We start from the raw sequence: 15,009 nt of genomic DNA on the forward strand, positions 1-15,009 counted from the left end.
GATGTCTTTTCAGGGTTTCTGCACGTCTGGCACCATGGCTCCACCTGGACCGGCCAAGCACTCCTGTAGCCCCACCCAGAAGTGATTCAGCCCACTGAGGACCATTTCCCACACCCCCGTGATGGCACCCCAGCCAATCAGCAGCAAGCACCATTGCCTAGCATCCTCCCCATCCCCAGACTACCTTTGAAAAACCCTAGCCTCTGAGCCTTTGATGAGGTGATTGGAGTAACAACCCAGTCTCCCACATGGCGTGGCCAGCATCACGTCAATTAAATTCTTTCTTGACGGAGATGCTGTGTATTGATTTCGTCTGTGCCGTGGGCAGAAAGAACCCATCAGGCGGTTACATTCTCCACTGGCACGGAAAGAGCTACAGGTAAGTTACAGATCCTCTGAAAAGCTCTGTTAATAATCTCCTGGGATGGCAGGAAGGTTGCCTTGAAATTAACTGTTAATTCTGAGCCACAGAAGCACTACAAAAGGCAGGATACTCAAGTGGCTGCAGACATCTGAGCGTGCTCTGGACACGGCATCCAAGGCCCAGCATGGCAGTCTCCTCTTCCGGACAGAACGTGCTGCCTCCGCCCAGTTCATCTACACGCAGAAACATAGAGAATGGGGTGGTCTGTGCCAGGGGTGTGAAAGGGGAGACTCTAGCCAGTGGAACGAGGAGGGGTCATCAAATCTTAGAAAGAAGAACACGGGGCCCTGCGTCAAACTTCAAAGAATCAACAGACCAGAGAAGAGAAAATGCTGATTTCACAAAGTGGATGGTGAACAAATGGAAAACCTTATCTCCCATGTAAAGGCAAACAGAAAACTCTCAGGACCCCCAAACTCTTTATGCCAAAGGGAAAGTTAAGGATGGAGGCCCAGTTCATTTCACACTGATCATGTCAATTACAAGCTTGTCTTCCCAGGTGCAGAATGACAAGATGAGATCAGCCATTTCCTCTACCTACCCAGAAATACCTGCAAAACTGATGCTTCCTTTACCTCCTTTCTTTCTTCAAAAGTTCATCTGGTCTGATGCAAAACGCAGATTTACTGGGTACCAACTAAAGTCTCAGCATGTGACCATTTGCCTTACTCCCTCCTCGCCCCTCTCCCCACAGGACTTCGCCGCTTTAAGGACAAGTATAAACACTAACCCTCCTGAAGACCTCTTCAGAAAAGATAGTCACGGATGTGTCTGTGACTCAGGTTTTTCTGGATCTGCTGTAAGACTGGTTTAATAAACCTCTTGAAACCTTCATTGAAATCCATGCCTAAGTCACTGATTTTGGTTATCACCAGAGGTGGCTTAAGCTTCTCAAAGTTAAAATGGAGACAGCACCTGAAAAATCCCTGAGCAGACACAACCATTCAGGTCTCATAAATTACCTCAACCTTGATTGATTTGCAGACATAAGCGACACTTAACCCGAGCCATTTCTTGTAAATTCCCATTTTAAAGAAGAGTAGGATTTAAGCTCAACAACCAGAAGTAGCCAACAAACTTTTAATAATCATATCTACAAGGGACTTTCCAATGGGATAGAACAAATAAGGCAGCTGTGCAAGTGTAACCAAGCCAACATTCTTTGTTTTACTTCTGTGTTGTCTATAAAAGCCTCCCCCTCACATTCCTTCAGGGAAGTTCCTGAACCACCTCTGGTTTGGAGCTGCCCAGTTCATGAATTGTTGCTTGCTCAAATGAACTCTTTAAACACGTCACTGTGCCTCAGTTTACCTTTTTGACAGTCTGGTGTCAGAAGTGAGATCCCCAGGAGCAGCGAGTAACCAGGCGTGGGCAGCCCCTGGGCCACTGCACTCACTGCTGTCTCGCTGCATTTGGTGGCCACAGGGGAAGCCCCTCTAGGAGGTCGAGCACCACAACTTGCATCCTGAGGTCTCCGACTCCATGGGAGCAGTTTTCATTCCAGAGCTCAGCCTGGGTCTGACAGGGACTGCACTTCAACCTGGACTGGGATCTAGAGTCACACTGGGTGTTCTACAGGAACTGGCCTGGATCCAGTTGGAGGCCTCAGGTAAGAAAAATGTGAGAAAAACAGGGAATTATGGGTTCATCAGAATCCGTGGAGTCTGGGACACCCCATCTGGAACTCCAGCTAATTTTGTGTTCAGAAACTACAGACCCAGAGCCCGTGCCTTTCTAGAGAAATGGGTGCAGCTCAGGGGGATGACTCTGAGTCACAGTGGCCACACTGGCAAGTTCATTCCACATGAAATCATTCACGTACGGGCACATTCAAGAACAAGGAATCGTGAGTGCCTGCAAACCACGCAATACATTTTTTGATTGGCATACAGATTGATTTCAGACAGAATGACTGGCATACAGATTGATTTCAGACAGAAGGACTCCAAAATACAGCCTCCCTAAAGGAATCTTTACACCACTCGAACAAAACGCTATTTTGAGTCTACTAACATTTGATTTCTTGCCTTTTCCATATGAAGATTCTGAAAACCAAATTCCTTACAAATTAAATCCTCCACTGAGCCTGGGGCATCTGCAACAACTCACTCAGATTTTGGCCTTGCACACAACCCTGAGCTATTACAAAAGCAGCCACCTGAGGCTGAAGAAAAGGACTCGTCAACACACCAGTGTCTCCTGGCCACCCCTAAACACGGCCCACGGTCCCAATAAATCTGACCCTGGACAACAGGCAACTATGCCCACAACTCCTTTCTGGAGAAAACTTAATGTCCTTTCTCCCTGCCTTAGAGATACCGAAATCTTTAAAATGCAGGCATCTGGGAAATGACGCATCAGAAGGGAGAAAAAATGGGAACACTGTAGAAAAAAAACTGGCAAATGGAAAATCTTAAAGTCCTTTCCATATGTATTAACAAAAGACTTTGGCCATCTGAACAGGTAACTTTATCTGCCAAGAACACAATTTGGACCGACCAGTGAGTTTTGTATTACTGTTCCTGGCACAGGGCTACAATTTGAGAACAGAGGCGAGGAATCTCTGCTTCTGTCTGTTTGGTTATGTATGTCTATATGTATGTATGTTATTTATATCTCATATTACCCTACCTTCTCATGTTATTATTAGAAATAACATATAAAAGAGATCTATTTTGTTGGCCTAAAGAAAATTAGGTGCTTGTATAAATTAAATATTTTGTGAGGAAAAAAAGGAACTAACCCAATGGTTTTCAAGTTCATATAACTTGAGTAATCTTTAATAAATAAGAATATCAATGATTTAGTAGAAATGGACATTCTACCTAGCTGAACTAGTCAAATAAGCTCATTCCTGTTAAAAAATCTGTCAACAAAAAAATAACCTGAGATGACAGGTAGTTTGATATTATCTGTCTGTTTAAAAACAGTTTCCAAAATATTTTTGAAAACTTGAAACTCTGAAATTATACTAAGTTAAATTAAATGATATTTACTACATATCTAGATCATGCCCAAATAAGATAAACTACTAAAACACTAATTCCTAAAAAGAAGTTTAAGCTTAAGTATTTTTGGCTTATTCTAGAGGAACTGGAGCTACCTGGGTCTGCCAGTAAGTGTGTCCTGTGCTGAGAAAGTACATGCCATTTAGTAACTATGATATCATGTACTTCCTAATTCACAGTGCATATCAGTGTCACTAAGGATTAAGAATTTGAATTAACAGATGTAATTAAAACCACTAGAAATAAAGATGAAAGCAAACAACTGTATATGAAAAAAACACAGAAGGTAGGATGTGTTTTTAATAAGGAAAAGTATACGAGGTCTGTGTTTAAGGAAAAAGAGAGTACTTTTATCGTAAAGCAAGATTACTGATTGTTCCAGAATAAAAAAGAAGAAAATGAGTAAGACAAAACTGAGTGGGTATACACAGTTGTAGAAAGTCTGACAAAAGAAATTTTATGTGTGGTCAAACTACTAACATTAGAATGATTTTATTTATAAGTTTTTGTTAAAAAAAGCTTAAAGTACTGACACAAAGTGAGTTTGTTTTCTATTAATAGTACAATATTTTCTTTTTTTTTGAGACGGAGTCTTGCTCTGTAGCCCAGGCTGGAGTGCAGTGGGTCCATCTTGGCTCACTGCAAGCTCTGCCTCCCGGGTTCACGCCATTCTCCCGCCTCAGCCTCCCAAGTAGCTGGGACTACAGGCGCCCACCACCACGCCCGGCTAATTTTTTGTATTTTTAGTAGAGACGGGGTCTCACCGTGTTAGCCAGAATGGTCTTGATGTCCTGACCTCATGATCTGCCTGCCTCAGCCTCCCCAAGTGCTGGGATTACAGGTGTGAGTCACCGCGCCCGGCCAATAGGACAATTATTTTCTTGAATATTGGTCTTTTCTTAATTACAAAAGTTTTTTTTTTTTTTACATTTTAAGTAATTGGCCTAGAAAACAATGATTTTGTGTTTTATCAGGATAACTTATTAAGCTTCATGTTGCCTTTATTTAGTCTTTGATTAGTTAAGAAAAGTCTTTAATATTAAAAAAGGGCCGGCTACAGGGGCTCGCGCCTGTAATCTCAGCACTGTGGGAGGCCAAGGCAGGCGGATCACTTGAAGACTTCAAGACCAGCCTGGCCAACATAGTGAAACCCTGTCTCTACCAAAAATACGAAAAATTAGTTGGGCATGGTGGCACATGCCAGTAATAATCCCAGCTACTCGGGAGGCTGAGGCAGGAGAATTGCTTCAACCCAGGAGGCGAAGGTTGCAGTGAGCCCAGATTGCATCCCTGCACTCCAATCTGGGTGACAGAGTGAGTGAGGCTCTGTCTCAAAAAATAAATAAAATAAAAATAATATTTAAAAAGGAAAGTTCTTTATTACAATCTGGTATCTGTTCTATAAAAACCTGCTGAAAAATGTTAATAAATGGGAGGAGGCCAGGCACAGTGGCTCACGCCTGTAATCCCAGCACTTTGGGAGGCCAAGTCAGGTGGATCACCTGAGGTCAGGAGTTCGAGACCAGCCTGGCCAACATGGTGAAACCCCATCTCTACTAAAAATACAAAAATTAGCTGGGCTTGGTGACAGGCGCCTGTAATCCCAGCTACTCAGGAGGCGGAGGCAAGAGAATTGCTTGAACCCGGGAGGCAGAGGTTGCAGTGAGCTGAGATCACGCTATTGCACTCCAGCCTGGGCGACAGAGTGAAACTCCATCTCAGAAAAAATAAATAAATGAGAGGATCAGCCAACGTCAGCAAATGTCAGCCGGATGGTTTAATTTCCACTCAACCCACGACACGAGGCAACCCTCAAACACACAGGCCCTGGCCATGAAGCCTTTGGGGCATCACAGGACTGGGTACTGACCCAGAAAACTCTACAAAGCTTTGTGACCAAAGAGGTTCGAGTCCCAAGTCCCCTTCAGGAAGAGCTGCAGTCTGCTCAAGTCTCCTTCAGGAAGAGCTGCAGTCTGCTCACGTGTCTAAGTTTGCCTCTGTTGCTTATAACAACATACCGGAAACGGGGTAAATTATAAAGGAAAGGCATTTATTTCTCACAGTTATGAGGCTGGACAAGTCCAGGGTTGAGTGGCCACAACGGTGAGGGCTTTCTTGCTGGCGGGGACTTTTCAGGGTTCCCAGGTGGCACAGGCCATTGTGTAGTGAGGGGGCTGAGCGTGTTGGCCCAGGTCTCTCTTCTTCTTATAAAACCTCTCCCACGAAAACCCACTAATCTATTAACGGATTAACCCACTTATGAGGGCAGAGCTTTCATGACCCAATCACCTCTTCAAGGCCCGTCTCTCAATACTACTACATTGAGGATTAAGTTTTAACCTAAGTATTGAAGGGGATAAATATTCAAACCATAGCAAATCAAAAACATGTGAGAGCCGAAGTCACCAAGAATCTGACAGGTTGCATGAAAGCGCACATTAGTGTCCATCCACAGTGGCCATGTACCGAAGACAACCACTGCTGCCCAGGAAGAAGCTGAGAGGTCACTGGCCACACACTGAGGAGCTGTGTGTGTGGTGAGCTGCATGCTGGCTGTGGGTTTGGTTTCCATTGAACCAGCCCAGGTCTCTGAGCCTCTCAAGAACACCCGCATCAACACAGTCCTTGTAGAAGAACAGGCTGAGCCCAGGAGAAGGCGGACAACATGCTGTAAAAACCATGGCTCGTAAGTAAAGAATGCGAAATGGGTATATAAATATAAAATCATAAAAAATGAGGCCAGCAGGAATTGTTACTGCTGTGGCCATGTGGAGGAGCAGCAGCCACTCGTCACCAACCCCCACCAGCAGGACGTGAAGCACCCAGGTTCTGAGCACACCCAGGCATACCTGGGGAGGAGGAGGCAGATGTGAGAGCCCAAGGATGGAGGAGACAGAGATCAAGAGACGCGAGTGGAGAAGGCAGAGAGGTGTGCACCAGGAGAGGCTATCGACTGCTGGGAGCTTGCTGCGTCTGGGGTCACCAGCACCAGACTGAGCCCTGACCTCAGCAGGAGGGGTGGGGAGGAAGCTGACTCTGACCCCATCAGCAGCAGCTCACCGCAAGGGGCCGGCCGCCCACCCCGAATCACTTCCTGTGACCCACTGTGGTCACTCAGGCAACAGCTCCGTTCTTCCCAGACAGGAGAAGCCATTGGTGCACTTCTGAGTGGCCCACTCCTTCACCTGCCAGGAACTGACTTCTCAACCATAATTCCCTTTATGATTCTTAAGCATTTTATTCAGGGTAAAAATTAATTCAGTGAGATTTGTTTCCTATAAAAAGTAAATATAAAGACATTACTTTAAAAAAAAATAGAGACAGCTTCTTGCTCTGTTGTCTCTGTTGTCCAGGCTGGAGTGCAGTGGCGCCATCATAGCTCACTGCCGCCTTGAACTGGGCTCAAGCAATCCTTCTGCCTCAGCCTCCTGAGAAGCTGGGACTATAGGTGTGTGCCACCACACCAGGTTAAGTTAAAAAGTTTTTCTGGTGTCTTGCTATGTTAATCAGGCTTGTCTTGAACTCCTGCCTTCAAGTTATCCTCCTGCCTTGATCTCTCAAAGTGCTGGGGTTACAAGTGTGAGCCCATTGCACCAGGCATAAAGACATTACTTTAAGACTGTCCCAACCAATAAACAGTTATTAATTATTTAAATATCCAAGACAAGGAAATGACCTTAAGGAGTTTAGAAAATAGAAGAAATCTAGTCAAAAAGATCCAAAAGAAAAAAGTGACCAGGCTGTTTATCTCATCAGTCCAAAAAGTTATTTGGACTAGAACAAGGACCTACTTATATCAGAAAGAAAATGAAAAGGAAAGATATAGGCACCACTTAAGATACAACTGACGTCTACACCATCAATATCGACATCAGAGGAACCTACTTCTCTGCTTTCTGCCGTGGATGCCAAAACTGCTCGGTTCAGACCTCCTGGAGCATAACACAGTGATTATTCATTTAGTTTCTTAGCACAGGTCTGCCTTGAATGTCTGCTGAAGACCAGGAACAGCGAGCTCCCACCAGAGCTCCAGCTCCCGCAGCAGAGGGCAGCATCGCAGGGCAGCTGAGCTGAGACCACAGAGCGAGGTGGCATGCTGCAGCCACACAGGGCCTTGGACCCCCCGAGGAGGGTCAGTCCCCACATGACGCTGTGAGCAAGAACCCATTTGTGGACACTGTCTGGTTTCCTCTGACAAAGAGAAACAAGCAAGAAAGGGCTAGGTGTAAAATGGGTTGTGATTAACCATATTCCATGACATGACCGTCACAGGAATGAGAAAGTGGGCTAAAATAGTGTCATTTGGTCATAGGAGATGGTGATTCCAATTTTATATTAGTGGCTTGAAGTTAACCCTCAAATGCTGGTGAAATATTTTATTCCCACCGACGAAACGGTCACTAGAACATTGTTTGTAGTAGCAAAATATTGTCGGCTACCTAAAAGTCCATCGACCTGGGAGAGGCTAAAGAAACACATTAGAATACTATAGCAGCTCTTAAAGAGAATATAAGAACAAATACAAAACAGTCGCCAAATACATCGTTACACTGAAATGCAGAACAGAAAAGAAAAGCAAGATGCTGAGTGCATGTGTGAAGAGTGTGCCAGCTTCCACGTATCTGGAAGGAAAAGCGGGGTCTATCCACGTGTGGATGTGTGCGCACCCCAACTCTCTAGGGGCAACTTGGGGCTGGCAGCAGTGGAGTCTGTAGAGACATTTCCTATTACATACATTTTTGAACAGAATTTTTCTACGTGCATATTAGATATATGTGTATATCACTTAATTTCTACTGTGAGAATTTTCATTAATTTGTTCAGCAAAAGCTTTTAAAATATCTCTCCAGATGCTAAGTTCTGTGTGAGACTTGGGAGAAGCAGCAGAAACATGATGCCATCTCCTCTGAGCACTGTAGGAGAAGGACCAAGAAATCACACAGTGAGTTATGATGACGAAAGTCACAGGATGCTGTGGGACAGTAAAGGAAGCACATTTACATCCTACTCAGCAGCCACCAATCCTTGCTTTAGGAGATCATTCCCCCAAGTATGATAGATAATATGTTTCTCTGACATAAGTCATCCTTCTTTCTGAGGATGTCTGTATAGCAAACAACCTAGGAGAGTTCGATAATTAAGATAATTACAATATCATCTCTCTCTGTAACAAACGCTGGGGATTTGCCAGCAGCCTCCTTTTGACACTGGGGGTTTCCTAAGCCAGTTCTCCTCAGCTACGACACAAATGCACTGCATCCGAGGGGGCAGCTCCCACTGCTCCTGGGAGGCTTGAGAAGCAGAGGGAACCCATGGGCACATGCCTGCTGTGCCGTGAACAGCAAGTCTCTTGTCTCTGGCCCAGAATCTCACGTCTTCTGCAGCATCTGCAAAACTGTGGCGGGCGACCTTGTTAGCCTGCAAGTGGGGAATGACCTCAAACCCTTCACAGTTCCTGACATGTAGATCAAAATTAGTTCAGCATCCGTTGTTTTAAAAAAAACAAAGAAAAGTTAGTTTTTAAGCCTAGCACTTTCCGTGGCCTGGTCTAAGCTGACACTCGCAGTCAGATCCATTTCACCCATGCGCCTCTGAAGGATGGCTCAGAACAGTGAGCTCCCAGAACACACAGAGACCACCTCTGCTTCTCCCCAGCGGAGGTCACACCCCTCCAGACGCAGGTGTAAGAATGATATAAAGTCACATGAAAGTTCCTGTCCAGCCTGTGCCTAGGCAGGAAGCCTGGACAAAGCCCCCTCAGGGACCTGTGCCTTCCACCTGTGAGCTGGCATGGCCATGGGAACAGGGCTGGATCTCGGCTCTGAGGCCGGGAGTGCCTCATACACACATCGGCAAGAGAAAGCTTGTCTTAGTGATGCATTGATGTTAAGTCATACAGCTCCAAATAACTCCTAAGCTTACAAAAAGAATCCTGTAAGAGAGCTTAGAATTGAAACTGGTTTCTGTCTGGATTTACGTGTTTTTTTGTTTTTGGTTTTTTTTTTTTTTTAGATTGAACATGTAATAAAGAGAAACATTTCCAAATCAGACTTACACAAATTACCTCACTGGAATTGGAAGCTAGGTTTTTTTCACCTCATTTCTGGCACTCTTTCACACAAATTTCTTAATTGTATGGATTTGAAAGTGGCTGTAACAGACCCTCAGTGTCTCATCTCACCTGGCGTCAGGTGCAAATGCACACTGTTGTCTCGTGGAATCACTCAGCCCATCTAATCAGACGCCTGCCTCAGCCTCAGCCTGTAGATTCTGGTTCACATCGCTGATAGCATCTTTATTCTGGTAACTTACTTCTATTTACATCCCTGGCATTTGAGCCATGCATATTTCAAAGAGTACAAAAAAACAAAAGAGTGGCCAGGCTGAGGCCCCGGCATGCTACTGCTTCTCTCCTGAAGGGCAGTGTCTTGTTACCAAGTACTTCGTGCAAGTCAAAAAGGTAAAATGGATCAGATGCAGATATTTTTCCTACAGAGCTGATATTGGAAATAAGAGCCTTCAATACGAGATGTCCAGGTAGACATCTGTCGCTGCAAGAAAGCCCAGTGACAAGTTTCCCAACCAACGCTGCCTACGAGGGGCTCTCAGGCCTGCATCTGAACCCGCCCAAGTTGGTGTGGGGCTGAGTGACTGCCTGGGACCTGTGGCCCCTAGCACCCGATGTGACTCACACACAGACTGCCCACTGAGGGGGAGCCCCTGTAAATAGTGTAAATGTGCTGACCTGCCTTTGGGTGAGGGTGTTCCAGGAGGCGTCGCCAATCTCAGGTTAAGCTAGGGTCCAGCTACCGTGCAGAGAGCCATCAGACGGCTCCAGGCTCCCTCAAAATCTTTTTTTTAACGTATTGTTTGCAAACTTTTAAGAAAGTGGAATATTTTATATAAATCTGCATTTCTAATATCCCATGAAAACAGGAAGCTGGACAATTTGGAACTTGGAGGTGAGGAGGGCTGCCCAGGCCCCCAGGCCCCCAGGTAACCCTAAAAGCCTGTCTCTCCTCAGGACTACCTTTCCTAACTCAGAATTTTCACTGGGAAGAAGGACCCTCCATGGCCACGCTGCTGCTTCTGCCGTGGCGGACTGGCTGCCTCCTCCATCCGCATCTCCTGGGCCGCGTCAGCATTTCCCAGGACAGACTCTCAGCATGGCTGCAGCCAAGTTACTTTATTTGCCTTTCTCTGGACAGAGTTCACCCAGACAATCTGGAAGATGGGCCAGAACCATGCGTGCACCACGGAATCGCAGATCTTTAAAGCTGGAAGAAGCCTTGGAGGCAGAGCCTGCATGCTTCAGACCAAGAAATGGTGGCTCAGAAGGGGATGGGAACGGGGAGGGACACCTGTTTTAGCGACAATCTACAGCCCATTGTCCAGCGTGGAGACCGCTGGCCTCCTGTGGCTACTGGACCTTGAAATGGGGTCCAAATTGTGTTGTGCTGTAAGCACAAAAAGCACACTGGACTTCTACAACTTAGCATAAAATAAGAACGCAAAATTAATAATTTTAGGTTGATTATACGTCGAAATGTTAACGATTCAGATTTATTCAGGCAAATAAAGGATCCTATTAAAATTAATCTCTCATGCTTCTTTTTACTCATTGTAATGTGGCTTGCATTCTGTTGCTGCTGGGCAGGGCTATTCTTGAATAAAGCCCACCATCTGAGGCCCTCTACAGGACACCACACTGTTTTAACACAGATTTAATTTCTTTCTTGAAGAGGAGAAAATCATGACAAAGAGCAGAGAAAGCTGAGGGACAAAGGCCTTGCTACTATTTATAGGCCGGGTGCTATTCCAGGGCAGAGTCTATAAACAGGTTGTTAGCAGGCCCAGTTGGAGCATGACAGCCCAGCATGCCTCTGTCAAACCTGAGAAGGCAATCTGCACGTTCACAGTGTTCACCGCCGGCCCGTCTTCAGCACAACCTGAGTCCCATTTTCCTGTTTGCTTTCTGCCAAGTACCCACCATCCTTAACCAGATCAAAATCATCTGTCCTATAGCTAAGAATTTAAAATGCAAGAATTCAGATAAATGCCTTTCTCCTGGAAAACTGAAGCTGCTTTTGCAAAGCATAACAAAGCCCACGAAATTGTTTTAGTAACTGTTGCTATCATCTTAAACCATGGAAACAGTTACTACTAAGGATTAAGGTTTTCTTTTTAAAGGTGTGTGTGAAGACCCTACCTATCCAACTCTCTATGAGTTTTACCAGTAGTTCATTAACCAACAATGGGAAGTGGCCTTTCTTTTTCTTTTTTTTTTTTTTTTTAAGATGCAGGTGGTGACCCTGAACCACAGCTGAGTGAGGCGCATTCCCGGGTGAGAATGTCACTGGAGTTCTTACTCACCAAGCCTCTGCCTTACCTTTGTGTTTTTCTGTTTGAGACCTCAGAAGCTCTGCACATTTTGTTTCTTCCTCCTGTATTTCCAGATGAAATCGGCATTCTGGGTGAATGCTGTTCACCTGTTCACGGTTAAAAGAAATATTAATAACTAAAAATTCCACAATAAGAAGAAAAGCAAGCAAAAGTTCTACAAAAACAACCCCAAACCTCGCAGTTTTAAACTGCTTCCAAACCAAAATGCATTTAAAACCAATCACCTTGATTTTTCTGGCATTTAAAAAAAACTTCACTATTTACTTTGTAAAGGTATTATAAAACAAACACAAAATCTAATAGAATTTTTTTTTCTGAGCAGGAAAATGAACTTACTAACAGAATACATCGGTACTAATTTGGAGGCAACAGAGCTCTTTACTCCATTAATCTCTCGATACCCGGCTCCTCCGTTTCACAGCCTTTTGGTTTGGTTTAAGCGGATGCCTGTGGACTGTGCAGCTTCCTCCGAGGACGGCCTCCACCCGGGAAAGAGCCGTGATAGAAGGGCTTTATTTTTAAAGGTGTTGGTACATGTTCAAAGCTTAACCCTCTAACTACAGATAAAACTGCAATCATTTTGACTAGAATTTGGGGTGGAAGAGATATTCAAAGAAATCAGCAAGATGAGGAGGGAGGCAGAGGTGGGGGAATCACACCATTGTGGCCCCACAGGGAAGAGGGGGCGATTTCCAGTCAGGCTCCATCAGGGGAGCGAAAGATGCTACAAAGATAGTAATTAACAGTCTATTAATGTGAGAAGAAGACAGAATTACACAATGCTTTCTCCCAGAAGGCACCGTTTCTACCTAGATCAACATTCTTGTTCTTCACGCCCTCCCCCAAGTCAGCACAGGGCCTGCCAAGCAGCCCTTGGGGGCTTAAGGAGGGCTCCCCCCACCCATCCTTTTGGTCTTGATCTTCCCCCTCCCCCACCACCGACCAAATTCTACTTGTACTAAAGTAGTAACTAAAGAGAATCATACTGTTGGGCATACTATGGCCTATGTTTAGTTATCTTACTATTGAAATGGTCAATAAGAGTTCCAACCAGGAACACACTATCCTAACGGAATTAAGGGGAAAACAACGCTGGAACTTCTGCCACCTTTAGCCCCATTTAAAAGGGCCGCGAGCTTGCTTCTAGCTCGTGACTGAACCAGCACCAGGCACTGACTCTGGGCTCCAAGTCCTCTGTTTTCACGCTGGACAAGTAAGTGGCTTACATTTCAGAATTAAGGAAATTACATTGATGTAAAAAGAAAAATTTTGTTAAAGTATAAAAGACATTAATAATACCTGACGTTCCTGGAATATGCAGAGCAATGACTTCTTTTAGGACATTTTAGCAATGAAAGCGGCATTAACCATGATAAAGCCCGGTACTTTCCAAGGACCCGCTCCGCAAAGCGCCCACCCTCGAGGAAGGAAAGCCAAGCTGCGCCTCTGCGCAAGGCCAGGGAGTGTGGCTCCAGCCACGCTGCAGACCGGGCGTCGCCGGTTAATCAATGACACTGTCGGGTCAGCAGCGCAGCCTCCCAGCTGCAGAGGGGCCGCGGATCGATCCAGACCTACCTCGGCTGCGACGCGCACGAAAACCGCGCGCACCGCAAACCCGCTTCAGTCTCCAAGAGGAAAGCAAGAAACAAGGCTCGGGTTTTTTTCTTTCTTTCCTTTTTTTTTAAGGTTCACAAAGGGAATAATTCAGAACTCCATGTGCGAAGCCACTTATTCAACAAACTTATGCGCAGTTATTTCCTCCAATGCTCTTGGGGAAAAAAGCAACTATTTCCAAAAGGAAACTTTATTTAACCGACGCCACGTCTCCCGACACTAAAACCAACAAACCAGTAAGTACAGGGAGGGGCCGAGAGGCATCTGCGGCCAACGCCAACCCCGATCTCCCCGTGAAACGCGCAGCCAGCGCAGGTGCCCGCAGCTCCCAGCTCCCGGGACGGTCCTGAACGAGCTCATCGTTGACACGTCCAGGAAGAAACGATCCCGTTTCCAGCAAACCCCGGACGGTGGGGCGCGGGGAAGGGCGCAGGCAGCCTCCCAACCCGAGTCCCGCAACCCAGCGGGGCCGGAGCTCGGCGCTTCACGCTCTCCCGGAGGAAGCTCCGGACCCCGGGTGACCCCCGCTCCCTCTCCCGGACCCCGCCCGCGCTCCAGCACCCGGGAGGAAGGCGAAGCCCAGCGGGAGGAGCGCTCTTCTCGGAAGGGGAGAACCGGGTCCGGGGCGCCGTGGGGCGGGGGTCGCGGGCGCACTCACGGGGGCCAGCAGCCAGCAGGTCAGCAGCGCGGGCGGCAGCAGCGTCCGCATCCCGAGCTCAGCGTGCCGAGGGCCGCCCAGCGCCCGCCGCCTCTGTCCTGGGTCCCGGCGGTTCCGCCGCCTCCAGCATGGGCCGGGAGCGAGTGCGCGGAGACCTGGGGCCCCGCAGCTGCAGCCGAGCGGCCCGAACGCGTGGGCCGCCCCCTCCGTCCCGGCAGCTGGAGCGCACTCAATGCACGCCCGTCCCCCACGCGCCCCGCCGCTCCGCCCCCGGCCCCTGTCCCCGCCCCGCGCTGCCCCAGTCCTCGTCTCCCTCCTCCCCCGAGAACCCCCGCTCCGCGCCCCTCCTCCCCGCCCCCCACTTCCCCTTCCCCTGCGCCCCGCGCCCTCTCCTCGCCCCTGGGCTCTCTGTCCCCGCCGCGCGCGCTCCCTCTGGTCTCCGCGACCCCCCCAGCCTCTCTCTCCGGTCTCCTCCCCTCTTCTCTGCCCCACGCCCCCCTCCCGGCCTCGCCTCCCCGATTCTGTGGGCGGAGGGGCCGGGAAGGGGGTGCTCAGTGCGCTCCCGGCTCGGAGTAGAGAGAACTGGGGAAGAGCGGCCGGCGCGGGGCCGGGAGAGGAGGACCGGGCCAGGTGTGCGCTCGGAAGGGGCGGATGCCTTTGCGGCCGCCTGTACCTGCCTTTCTAAATAACTGCGGAAGCCCAAGAAAGCGGCCAGAGACCCGTCCGGGGTGGGCGCGCCGTCTTTGTGGCCAGTGGGGCTCGGTTGGGGCGTCTGAAAATGGAGAAAATTAGAGTGCTTTTTGGTGGGGACCCCCGCAGCCTCAAAAGAAGACATCAGGTTGAACAGAAAGCTGGAGAAAAACGCAGACGGGGGTATAGGTGGGTCCCAACCTCAGCTGGGT

At 47.6% G+C, this 15,009-nt stretch overlaps 1 protein-coding gene across 2 annotated transcripts in view; it reads right to left on the reverse strand.

Annotated features, from left to right (window-relative positions):
- VIPR2 (vasoactive intestinal peptide receptor 2) overlaps window positions 1-14,325 on the reverse strand; it is a 115,050-nt gene extending 100,725 nt beyond the window's left edge. For both annotated transcript variants that reach the window (XM_024249821.3, XM_054560105.1), the window contains exons 1-2: window positions 14,108-14,325; window positions 11,822-11,921 (exon numbers count right to left, since the gene is read on the reverse strand). In XM_024249821.3, coding sequence (XP_024105589.2) covers window positions 11,822-11,921; window positions 14,108-14,158 — 151 coding nt within the window. In that variant the 5' untranslated portion in view covers window positions 14,159-14,325. The remainder of the gene's footprint in view (window positions 1-11,821; window positions 11,922-14,107) is intronic.
- Window positions 14,326-15,009: the final 684 nt, after the last annotated feature.

The sequence above is a fragment of the Pongo abelii genome, chromosome 6, assembly GCF_028885655.2.
Source record: "Pongo abelii isolate AG06213 chromosome 6, NHGRI_mPonAbe1-v2.0_pri, whole genome shotgun sequence".
In the NCBI taxonomy this organism is placed as follows: domain Eukaryota; kingdom Metazoa; phylum Chordata; class Mammalia; order Primates; family Hominidae; genus Pongo; species Pongo abelii.